This window comes from Lingula anatina, chromosome 1 (assembly GCF_051362555.1).
Source record: "Lingula anatina isolate TDL-2025a chromosome 1, LinAna3.0, whole genome shotgun sequence".
NCBI lineage: Eukaryota > Metazoa > Brachiopoda > Lingulata > Lingulida > Lingulidae > Lingula > Lingula anatina.
The window spans coordinates 1,568,091-1,580,663 of NC_141767.1; the positions used below are offsets into that span (position 1 = coordinate 1,568,091).

General features: G+C 33.8%; 1 protein-coding gene across 4 annotated transcripts in view; it reads left to right on the top strand.

Moving 5' to 3' along the window:
* The window catches only part of LOC106154913 (structural maintenance of chromosomes protein 6), a 47,934-nt gene that overhangs the window by 5,224 nt on the left and 30,137 nt on the right, over positions 1-12,573 (top strand). For all 4 annotated transcript variants that reach the window (XM_087002721.1, XM_087002724.1, XM_087002723.1 and 1 more), the window contains 10 exons: positions 7,632-7,796; positions 8,276-8,454; positions 8,730-8,908; positions 9,169-9,195; positions 9,636-9,716; positions 9,982-10,068; positions 10,608-10,717; positions 10,952-11,168; positions 11,550-11,720; positions 11,943-12,080. In XM_087002721.1, the coding sequence (XP_086858847.1) occupies positions 7,632-7,796; positions 8,276-8,454; positions 8,730-8,908; positions 9,169-9,195; positions 9,636-9,716; positions 9,982-10,068; positions 10,608-10,717; positions 10,952-11,168; positions 11,550-11,720; positions 11,943-12,080 (1,354 nt within the window). The remainder of the gene's footprint in view (positions 1-7,631; positions 7,797-8,275; positions 8,455-8,729; positions 8,909-9,168; positions 9,196-9,635; positions 9,717-9,981; positions 10,069-10,607; positions 10,718-10,951; positions 11,169-11,549; positions 11,721-11,942; positions 12,081-12,573) is intronic.

Genomic DNA, 12,573 nt, shown 5'->3' on the forward strand with positions numbered 1-12,573 from the left:
TGACAGTTGTGAAAAATTTGCTGGACACAAGGGTTTTTTTTTTTTTTTTTTCGTAGGCCTGGCTAAATTTGAAAATCACTACCCCTGTAACACAATTTGAAAAAAAAAAGATATTTTTTCCAAATTTCAAATGGTGAACAGTATATATTTTGAAGAAAATCCCATCTTTTCTTAGTTTAAGATTATTTGATTTAAAAAAGATTAAAAAAGTAAAAAGGTGAGTGTCAAGTTAGCCCAGTAGTAGTGATCACAAGCAGCCACCATTGGCCACCTGATGTGATCTGAGGTTTATACCTAAGCTGCTTTAGGCTCAGTAGGCTGATACCACTGAGCTATGGCTCACCCTGGAAAATACTGCTGATATCTAATATCATCAATCTACTGACTTGTGGTGCAATACAATGAGGAAGTGATGTCATTTAGATTGTTAGTTTGTCCAGTGGCCACTAGATGTCACCATGTGTAGAGTGGTGTAGTTTGACTTGTCTCCACCAGATGTCAGCAGTGTACAGCACTTCTTGGATTTCACAACACAGTAAGTATATTGATATAGATAAAACATTGCAATAGTTATTGAAGGTGAGCAGTGGTCTAGTGGAATAACCACTGAGACTAAAGCATTGGACTGCTCCCCATACAAGCCCTAACACTAAGGTGGGGAAATCTACTGGACTGACTTGACACTCACCTTTTTTTTTTTTTTTTTTTGTCATCTCTAAACACACATCTTTAATTAGAATGATTTTAGTTGAAAAGACAAATAGTTTCAAAAAAAGTCAAAAATTAGTAAATGATGGTTATATACTTTATTTGGATTTAAGGTTAAAGTAGTAAGATTTTGTAGAGCATGTAAAATTATAGTTTTTTTCTGATACAGTATTTCGAGCCTATAAGGGACATTGGGATTGTGCAAGGTCTTCATTTCCTCAGAACAAAATAAACTTCATTGAATTTTTAATGTAAATTTTTAGTAAACACTTATGCTTGAAAATGAAATAACTATTTTGGTACTATTTATAATTGAAAAAGGAATGTTGATTAAGGTCAATCAAATATTTGATGAAAAACTGATAGAGATAAGTTATAAATTCTTCAAAAATGTTTGAATACAAAAAAGATGTTAAGTTTTCCTAGCAGAAGCTGTAAGTAGCAGAATATTAAATGAATAAGTATGAAAATACCAATTATCAGTCAATTTATTGATGGGATGAGTGAATAAAATTTTTAAAAAAGTAAAAAGGTGAGTGTCAAGTTAGCCCAGTAGTAGTGATCACAAGCAGCCACCATTGGCCACCTGATGTGATCTGAGGTTTATACCTAAGCTGCTTTAGGCTCAGTAGGCTGATACCACTGAGCTATGGCTCACCCTGGAAAATACTGCAGATATCAAATATCATCAATCTACTGACTTGTGGTGCAATACAATGAGGATGTGATGTCATTAAGCTTGTTAATTTGTCCAGTGGCCACTAGATGTCACAACATGTGGAGTGTTGTACTTTGACTTGTCTCCACCAGATGTCAGCAGTGTACAGCACTTCTTGGATTTCACAACACAGTCAGTATATTGATATAGATAAAACATTGCAATAGTTATTGAAGGTGAGCCGTGGTCTAGTGGAATAACCACTGAGACTAAAGCATTGGACTGCTCCCCATACAAGCCCTTACACTAGGGTGGGGAAATCTACTGGACTGACTTGACACTCACCTTTTTTTTTTCACCTTAAAATGATTTTAGTTGAAAATAATATCAAGTAGCTTCTAAAATGTCAATTTAGTAAATGATAGTTATAAATTTTACTTGGATCAAAGGTTAAAGTAGTAAGATGTTTTTTGGAGCATATAAAATGATTTGTTTTTTCTTTGTGATACAGTATTTCGAGCCAATTAAAGTGACATCAGGATGAGCAGGGTCTTCATTTCCTGAAAACAAAATAAACTTCATTGCATGTATTTTTTTTTTTTTACTGCACATTAATGCTTGAAAAAGAAATAATTATTGGTTCTAACTTCTAATAATAATTGAAAAGGGTTGCTCTGATTAAGAACAAGCAAATATTTGATGAAATTCTGATCAAGATAAGTGAGAAATTCTTCAAAAAATACTTAAATAAAAAAAAATGGGTGGGGTGAGGTCTTTATTTCCTTAAAACAAAAAAAATTAACTTCATTGTATTTTTAAAGTGATTTTTTTACTGAACATTTACACTTGAAAATGAAATAATTTATGTGGTACTTATAATAATTGAAAAAGGAATGTTGGTTAAAATCAATCAAATATTTGATGAAGTTCTGATAGAGATAAGTGATAAAGTTTTCAGAAATGCTTAAATAAAAGTGGGTGTTGAGTATCCCTTGCAGTAGCTGTTAGTAGCAGAATGCTAAATGAATAAGTATGAAAATACCAATTTTCAGTCAGTTTATTGATGGAATGTGTGAATAAAATTGTTAAAAATATTTTTTTAAAAAAGTAAAAAGATGAGTGTCAAGTTAGCCCAGTAGTAGTGATCACAAGCAACCACCATTGGCCACCTAATGTGATCTGAGGTTTATACCTAAGCTGCTTTAGGCTCAGTAGGCTGATACCACTGAGCTATGGCTCACCCTGGAAAATACTGCTGATATCAAATATCATCAATCTACTGACTTGTGGTGCAATACAATGAGGAAGTGATGTCATTTAGATTGTTAGTTTGTCCAGTGGCCACTAGATGTCACCATGTGTAGAGTGGTGTAGTTTGACTTGTCTCCACCAGATGTCAGCAGTGTACAGCACTTCTTGGATTTCACAACACAGTCAGTATATTGATATAGATAAAACATTGCAATAGTTATTGAAGGTGAGCCGTGGTCTAGTGGAATAACCACTGAGACTAAAGCATTGGACTGCTCCCCATACAAGCCCTTACACTAGGGTGGGGAAATCTACTGGACTGACTTGACACTCACCTTTTTTTTTTTCACCTTAAAATGATTTTAGTTGAAAATAATATCAAGTAGCTTCTAAAATGTCAATTAGTAAATGATAGTTATAAATTTTACTTGGATCAAAGGTTAAAGTAGTAAGATGTTTTTTGGAGCATATAAAATGATTTGTTTTTTCTTTGTGATACAGTATTTCGAGCCAATTAAAGTGACATCAGGATGAGCAGGGTCTTCATTTCCTGAAAACAAAATAAACTTCATTGCATGTATTTTTATGTACAGACACAGATGTGTCTGTACATATTGCCATCACCTGCGTCTGTCGTCGCCGATGCCGATGCCGATGGCGATGCCGATGCCGATGCCGATGCCGTCGCCGTGCACTTTCCTTGTAAACACGATAAGTGGAAGGCAGTTTTACTTTTTGGCTTTATATTTACAGAGCTGATGAATATTCATAAAACGCAGGTCAAGTTCGAAAATCAGCATGATCGGGCCATTATTGTAGAAGTTATGCTGTTTTTTCACTTTTCAGCATATTTTTCACATTTCCTCAGATTCAATTCTTAGGCATGTTAACAGTCTCATTATTAAACTAATAAGATACGTAAAAGTTTTTGTTTGACATTTCCTGCATCTTTACAACATTGTTAGTTGATTTTTTAAAAATGATGGTAAACTTGTTATCGTGTATTGTGTAATAAAGTGTCAAAAATGGAAATAAACTCATATCATTGCAGTTTGTCAGATTCAATCATTCACTATGTTCAGAATCTCAGAATGGAAGAAATTGGACATTTTACACTGCTCTATTGATATTTTTCCCATCTCATCAATTTTCTTAGTTGATCATATAAAAATGGCAGTAAACTGTTAATTTTGTTTTATGTTAAAAATGGTTAAAAATGGAAAAAAAAACATTTCAGAACAGTGCTGTCTTGTTTACATTTTGGCATTTTCAAGTTGTGACTTAGAGGTTCCATGGGCCTGAAGACCTTTGCTAGTCACATTTTCTGAATATCCATGATACTAATATTTTATTATTAAAAATTGATGGTCATTATGCTGTTAAACATTATGTAATATTGCATCAAAATTTGAAAAAAACCTATTTTGGGCACTGCTCCCATGATGACCATTTAAGAAAAACCATGTCACTTACTGTTCTCAAACAGTACAGTAAATATATATATAGATGTGTCTGTACATATTGCCATCACCTGCGTCTGTCGTCGCCGTCATCGCCGTCGCCGGTGCCGTGCACTTTCATTGTAAACACGATAAGTGGAAGGCAGTTTTACTTTTGGGCTTTATATTTACAGAGCTGATGAATATTCATAAAACGCAGGTCAAGTTCGAAAATCAGCATGATCGGGCCATTATTGTAGAAGTTATGCTTTTTTTTCACTTTCCAGCATATATGCAACACTGTAAACACATTCCAAGGAAAACCGATAGGCCTGTTGTCATGAAACTCACAGGAGTAATCTATCTTACTAAAACGCAGGTCAAGTTCGAAAATCGGCATGATCGGGCCACTATTTTAGTAGTTATGCTGTTTTTTCATTTTTCAGCATATATGCAACACTGTAAACACAATATAAGAAAAACAGATAGGCCAATTGTCATTAAACTCACAGGAGTGGTCAATCTTACTAAAATGCAGGTTGAGTTCGAAAATCAGCATAATCGGGCCATTATTTTAGAAGTTATGCTGTTTTTTCACATTTCCTCAGATTAAATTCTTAGGCATGTTAACAGTCTTATTGTTTTACTAATAAGATACATAAAAGTGTTTGTTTGACATTTCCTGCATCTTTACAACATTGTAGGTTGATTATGTAAAAATGATGGTAAACTTGTTATCGTGTATTGTGTAATAAAGTGTCAAAAATGGAAATAAACTCATATCATTGCAGTTTGTCAGATTCAATCATTAACTATGTTCAGAATCTCAGAATGGAGGAAATTGGACATTTAACACTTTTCTATTGATATTTTTCCCATCTCATCAATTTTCTTAGTTGATCATATAAAAATTGCAGTAAACTGTTTATTTTGTTTTATGTTAAAAAAGTGTTAAAAATGGAAATAAATCCATGTCAGAACAGTGCTGTCTTGTTTCACATTTCCTCAGATTCAATTCTTAGGCATGTTAACAGTCTCATTATTTAACTAATAAGACATGTAAAAGTGTTTGGTGTACATTTCCTGCATCTTTACAACATTATTAGTTGATTATGTAAAAATGATGGTAAACTTGTTATCGTGTATTGTGTAATAAAGTGTCAAAAATGGAAATAAACTCATATCATTGCAGTTTGTCAGATTCAATCATTCACTATGTTCAGAATCTCAGAATGGAAGAAATTGGACATTTTACACTGCTTTATTGATATTTTTCCCATCTCATCAATTTTCTTAGTTGATCATATAAAAATTGCAGTAAACTGTTTATTTTGTTTTATGTTAAAAAATTGTTAAAAATGAAAAAAAAAAACATTTCAGAACAGTGCTGTCTTTGTTTACATTTTGGCATTTTTAAGTTGTGACTTTGAAGTTCCATGGGCCTGAAGACCTTTGCTAGTCACATTTTCTGAATATCCATGATACTAATATTTTATTATTAAAATTGATGGTCATTATGCTGTTAAACATTATGTAATATTGCATCAAAATTTTAAAAAAATATATTTTGGGCACTGCTCCCATGATGACCATTTAAGAAAAACCATGTCACTTACTGTTCTCAAACTTACAGGAAAGAAACATGGGACTAAAATACAGCTTCAGTAGGCAATGCAGTCTGTTTGGTAATTCTTACTGCCAGTTAAACGGTTTCACATATTGGCATTTTCAAAGTGTGACTTTGAAGTTCCACGGGCTTGTTTATTATTGCATCAAAATTGGCAAAATGACCTCTTTTGCATCCTTTTTTCTGTTATTTTGTCTGTACATTTGACAGCTTTGCTGCCTTGTTTTTTTTTACTGCACATTAATGCTTGAAAAAGAAATAATTATTGGTTCTAACTTCTAATAATAATTGAAAAGGGTTGCTCTGATTAAGAACAAGCAAATATTTGATGAAATTCTGATCAAGATAAGTGAGAAATTCTTCAAAAAATACTTAAATAAAAAAAAAATGGGTGGGGTGAGGTCTTTATTTCCTTAAAACAAAAAAAAATTAACTTCATTGTATTTTTAAAGTGATTTTTTTACTGAACATTTACACTTGAAAATGAAATAATTTATGTGGTACTTATAATAATTGAAAAAGGAATGTTGGTTAAAATCAATCAAATATTTGATGAAGTTCTGATAGAGATAAGTGATAAAGTTTTCAGAAATGCTTAAATAAAAGTGGGTGTTGAGTATCCCTTGCAGTAGCTGTTAGTAGCAGAATGCTAAATGAATAAGTATGAAAATACCAATTTTCAGTCAGTTTATTGATGGAATGTGTGAATAAAATTGTTAAAAATATTTTTTTAAAAAAGTAAAAAGATGAGTGTCAAGTTAGCCCAGTAGTAGTGATCACAAGCAACCACCATTGGCCACCTAATGTGATCTGAGGTTTATACCTAAGCTGCTTTAGGCTCAGTAGGCTGATACCACTGAGCTATGGCTCACCCTGGAAAATACTGCTGATATCAAATATCATCAATCTACTGACTTGTGGTGCAATACAATGAAGAGTGATGTCATTTAGATTGTTAGTTTGTCCAGTGGCCACTAGATGTCACCATGTGTAGAGTGGTGTAGTTTGACTTGTCTCCACTAGATGTCAGCAGTGTACAGCACTTCTTGGATTTCACAACACAGTCAGTATATTGATATAGATAAAACATTGCAATAGTTATTGAAGGGAAGGTGAGCCGTGGTCTAGTGGAATAACCACTGAGACTAAAGCATTGGACTGCTCCCCATACAAGCCCTAACACTAGGGTGGGGAAATCTACTGGACTGACTTGACACTCACCTTTTTTTTTTTTTTTTTTTTCCATCTCAAAACACACATCTTTGATTAAAATGATTTTAGTTGAAAAGAATAAGAGCTTCAAAAATGTCAAAAATTAGGAAATCATGGTTATACATGCTATTTAGAATAGAGTTTAAATGATGTTTTTTCTTTGTGATACAGTTTTTCTAGTCAATTCAAGTGAACGGGATGGGCCAGGGTCTTCATTTCCCCAGAACAAAATAAACTTCATTGAATTTTTAATGTAATTTTTTACTAAACACTTAAGCTTGAAAATGAAATGATTATTATGGTACTAATAACAATTAAAAAAGGAATGTTGATTAAGGTCAATCAAATATTTGATGAAATACTGATCGAGATAAATTATAAATTCTTCAAAAATGTTTAAAGTTTTCCTAGCAGATTCTGTAAGAAGCAGAATATTAAATGAACAAGTACGAAAATACCAATTATCAGTCAATTTATTGAATTTATTGATGAGTGAATAAAATTGTTAAAAAAAAAAAAAGTAAAAAAGTGAGTGTCAAGTTAGCCCAGTAGTAGAAATCTGCTGGACTGACTTGACACTCACCTTTTTTTTTTAAATCTCAAAAGTGACATCTTTAATTAAAATGATTTTAGTTGGAAAGAATATTGGATCACTTTTAAAATTAAAAAAATAATTAAGTTTTTTTGCACATCATGTTGACTTATATGCAAACTATATATTGTAAAACTATTTCAGTGCCCAAGAAGACCATGAGTCAGAACGGATAGCAAGGGAGCAGAAGATCCGGGGTCTCGAAGAGGAGCTGAACGGCTGCCAGGGGAGGAGGAAGACCACAGAACACGAGGTGGAACAGTTCAGGGCGGCTGTCACCAAGTACAAAGAGGAAGGATACAGACTCAGGTAAAATAAAAACCAAGTTCTCAGTTCTGAGGTGAATTTGCATTTGAAAGGGTCAAATATTTTGAACCACTGCAAAGCTTGCCGTCTAATCCGCCAATAGACATTGACTAGATATCCCGTCGGGGGAAGTATTCAAGTGGGTCGACCATATTTGACCCTGGGACTAGTTAGTCCCCTATTCTGAATTGGGCCTAAGATTATAACAGTTAAATGTGTTATTTGCTCACATAAACTATCAAGTGTATGGTATAATAATAATAATAATAATAATAATAATAATAATAATAATAATAATAATATAAGCTATGTTCACAAGGAAAGAAATGTATTTGGCATAGTAATCTTTTCTCTGGTCTTGATGTTTTAGATTATTTCACCAGAATCCGTTTAAAAGGTATTTTATGTTTCAAATGAACATGATATTATTGTAAAACTTGGTGAAAACAGTTTCAGAGTATTTATTTTATTTTTCTCCCCAGCAATATGGAAAAAGAGGTGAGACATACGCTGGAAGAAAAGAAAAATCAGCTAAGAAATCTGCAGGATGCAAGAAGCGATAGATTAAAAAGGTTTGGTGCGTGGGTTCCCACACTGCTAGAGAAGATAGAGGTGGCACATAGGCAGAATAGGTTTCACCAAAAACCCAGAGGACCATTGGGTAAGTATGCATTAGCAAATAAATTTACAGATATCTTTGAAATTTTTCCAAACTTTTTGAAGTAAGAAATTAAAAAATACTGGTCTGTAAGTGTGTGTGTGTGTGTGTGTGTGTGTGTGTGTGTGTGTGTGTGTGTGTGTGTGTGTGTGTGTGTGTGTGTGTTAAGGGTGGGGAGCTGTAATTTACTCTCACTGGGTCAAAATTACAGTAGGATTACAGTAGGATTTATTCATTAATGCTGTCTACCTGAAAGAAATGACCCAAATCTTTCCCAGGGGCGTGTATCCAGTTAAAGGACCCGTCCTGTGCTCTTGGTGTCGAGTGCTGTCTCAAGAATCTCATGCATTCCTATTGCTGCACAGACTATCACGATGAGAAAATCCTCAACCAAATCATGACACAAGTTTGCCCCAAAGGCAGGCCCAAACCTACTATCATAGTCAGCAGGTTCTTGGTAAGACTTGCAACTCGCTTTCTCACTTTCTCTCTCTATTTCTCTCCTTTAATCCCTCTGTCTTTATCTCATTTATTCATTTCATTTAATAATACATTCTTTAATGTTTTTCCTCTAGTACCACTTTTTACTTAATTTGTGTAAAATCTAAAGCTTCATAAAGTGTTTACAGTGAATTATCATCATTTTATCTTGTATTCTAAAGCATGACTGAAGTGATGTGGCATTATTATCATTTTGTTACTTTAATTTGATTTCAGGAACATGTGCATGATGTTAGCCAGTTTGTAAGTACTTATAACAAGAAGAATTTAGTTATATCCTTAGATGCATATATTCTTAGATGCATTTTGCACATGTCTTTTTTGTAATACTTTGAGGTAAACCCCCTCTCCAGTAATAATTTCAAATTTAATACATATCTGTCACCTTTTTGAAAAGAAGATTAGGTTTTTATCCTTGTTTAGAGAGCTCGTAAGAATAACATTACATTTTGTTTTAAAACAATCTAAAAAATTGAAGATGTTGGCAGTCAGAATTCTGCATGTCAACATGTCATATACAGTACAGAGTACATAAGCTGTACATTAGCAATATCATTCATTTTCAATGTCCCACCTTTTGGTTCTACCCCTAAATGTCAGTTAATAAGAGACATTGGTCGTAGTTGTCTATTTTTATTTATTTCTTTTCTCTACAAATAATAAATAAGTAATATAATTTGTAGCGGTCGCGCTGTGAGTTTCCCACTGTCCTGGACATGTTGGAGTTGGATGATCCTGTTGTAGCCAATGCTCTGGTGGATCAGGTCAGATACACTTTGTTTATTTATTTATTTAGAGGTAAATACACAGTAGAGATAAAAAAAATCAAACTCTCTACAGTAAAACCAATATCTCTTAAGTCATACTAGAATTTTACTGCTATGTGTTCACATAAGAATATAATGCCAAGTAACTATCTTGAATGTCTTCATTTGAGTTTATTATATGGAAATGTCATCCACATATATTTACACATGTTGTGTCTTGCATAGAAATTGTTGTGTAAGATTTTAACTTTGTATACTTCAGCGAGGCATTGAGAATGTGATATTGATCAAAAATGCAGTCCAGGCTCGACAGTTTATGGGCAAGAATAAGGATCGTAATACAAAAGAAGTAAATAATTACATGATATGAGTACTTAAAAAAAATTATTGCCTTTGGGAGCTATTTGTTATTGGAAGCAGTGTTCGAAATTAATGCTGGACCGTCTGCCCAGGGTCGACAACTTTCAGAAGGGGCCGAGAACTTTTCCCACCTGTCAGATATTCAGTCCAGCTAGTTTTAAAGATAGCTGGACCTTCAGTCCAACAACTAATTTTCCTAAGTGGCAAACACTGATTGGAAGTGTCATAACATTGGGTTGTTGTCTCACAAAGAACGCCCTCTTTTGATGATAAAACAAACTAGAAAACCTGCTTGTACACTTAAAAGATTTTCTGTACCAAAAGGCTGCAGTTCTTTTTGTTTCTTTTTACTTGCTGTATCAATGATAAAAGATTGATATTGCCTATTTTTATTATGATTATTTTGTAAAATGTATAAAGAGAATCACTGAAATTTTTGTCACCTTTTATTTGGTGTCCTTTTCTTGAAAATATTTGTTAAAAGGCATAGTTGTCGGTTCCTAAGATGTCCTGTTATTGTTCCTGCAGGCATTTGTGGGCAATGGAGACCAGGTGTTCAGCTTTCCTACCTTCCGTTACTACGCCTCCAGCACTGACAAGGCATCCTTCCTCAAGGCAGATGTGGAGGAGGAAATAAGGTACCTTTTCTTTTAAAAAACATTTCCCTTGTTATTATCGAGGTTAAGGTTGCTTATATATCAATGTAATATAGTATGTAAGGGGTGACCTGTCATTATAAGTATTACTTGACTACAAGAACAGCATACTCTGCATGCCCAGGCAAATGTGCTGAGAAATGTTTTTAAAGTTATTTCAGTTAAATAGTTAAATTATTCACAAGGGACCCCCACCCCACCTCCTCTCTTTTTCAGATCCTTAGAGGTGGAAATAGCTGGTATACAGCAAGAAGCTGAAAACTTAAGAAAGAAGAGAGCCTCCGTAGACTCTGACATCCAGTCTAACCAAATGGAGGAGAGGAGGACGCAGACGAAACTGATGAAAATATCAGAACGGATTGAGAAGTTGATGAGCGAGATCGACGAATTGAAGAGTATCGAGGACCCGGAACCTGTGGATGTGACCACACTGGTAAAGTAACCAGCTGAATGTCAGCTAGTTTTATGGTCCAAATCTCTAAGAATTAATTGGATATTTAATATATCTGTAAACATGTTATTCTAGATTTAGCAATCAGATCATCAGTAAAGATTTTATTTTTTGATTTTTCAAGTTGATTATAGTGGATTTAAAATATGACCTGTCATACAGTAAATTTTGTGCAAGTCTTATCCTTCAACAATCTACTGTAATCCAAAGAAATGTGCATCAAACATTGTACTTTCCAATTAAAAAAAAAAAACAAAAACAATTTAATAATCACAAAACTAATTAACATGTTCATTGATAGCTTAAATAAAGATAATTTATTGAGAAGGAATTGCATTCTGAGCGCACATTATATTATTCCAGGAAGAGGAAGTGGGGGGTTTTAACCAGCAGATCGAGGAGCTGCAGGGTAAGGTGAACGAGGTAAGGGACAAGCTGAAGGAGACCCAGGCAGAGGTTCAGAAGGCAGAGGAGGAGTTCAAGCAGATTGATGAGAAGATGAGGTCCATAGCTGATGGAGCTGAGCCACTCAAGGTAGCTTTTTTGTTTTGTTCACAAGTTTTAAACCAGTGTTTTTTTCTTTAAGGCAAATTTGAAAGTTATTGTATCAGTTTTTAAAATGATGAGTTGATTTTTGGAAAGTTGTTTCACCAATTTTGAGTGAAGTTTTATTGTAAGTGGAATTGATAATACATGAACCTAGAGAAAAGATTGAATTGTGATGCATTCCTCGCACTGGGTCTTATTCTCTTTCAGGAAGAACTTGCTCATGCTGAAACCCAGATAGAGGTTGCGAAGTCAAACAAAAAACATTACGATGGCAAGATGAAGGAACATGAGAAAAAATTGAGCGATATTAAAAAATTGGTTGAAGCTAAAAAGAAGGAAATAGAGGTAAAGTATCAGTAAAATTTATTTCTTTTGTTAGTTAATAAAAATGTGTCTAAAAATTTTAAAATATGAAAACAACCCAGCTTGGACCTAACAGATTGCAGATATTTTTATGTACAGACACAGATGTGTCTGTACATATTGCCATCACCTGCGTCTGTCTTCGCCGATGGCGATGCCGATGGCGATGCCGTCGCCGTGCACTTTCCTTGTAAACACGATAAGTGGAGGGCAGTTTTGGCTTTATATTTACAGAGCTGGTGAATATTCATAAAACGCAGGTCAAGTTCGAAAATCAGCATGATCGGGCCATTATTGTAGAAGTTATGCTGTTTTTTCACTTTTCAGCATATTTTTCACATTTCCTCAGATTCAATTCTTAGGCATGTTAACAGTCTCATTATTAAACTAATAAGATACGTAAAAGTTTTTGTTTGACATTTCCTGCATCTTTACAACATTGTTAGTTGATTTTGTAAAAATGATGGCAAACTTG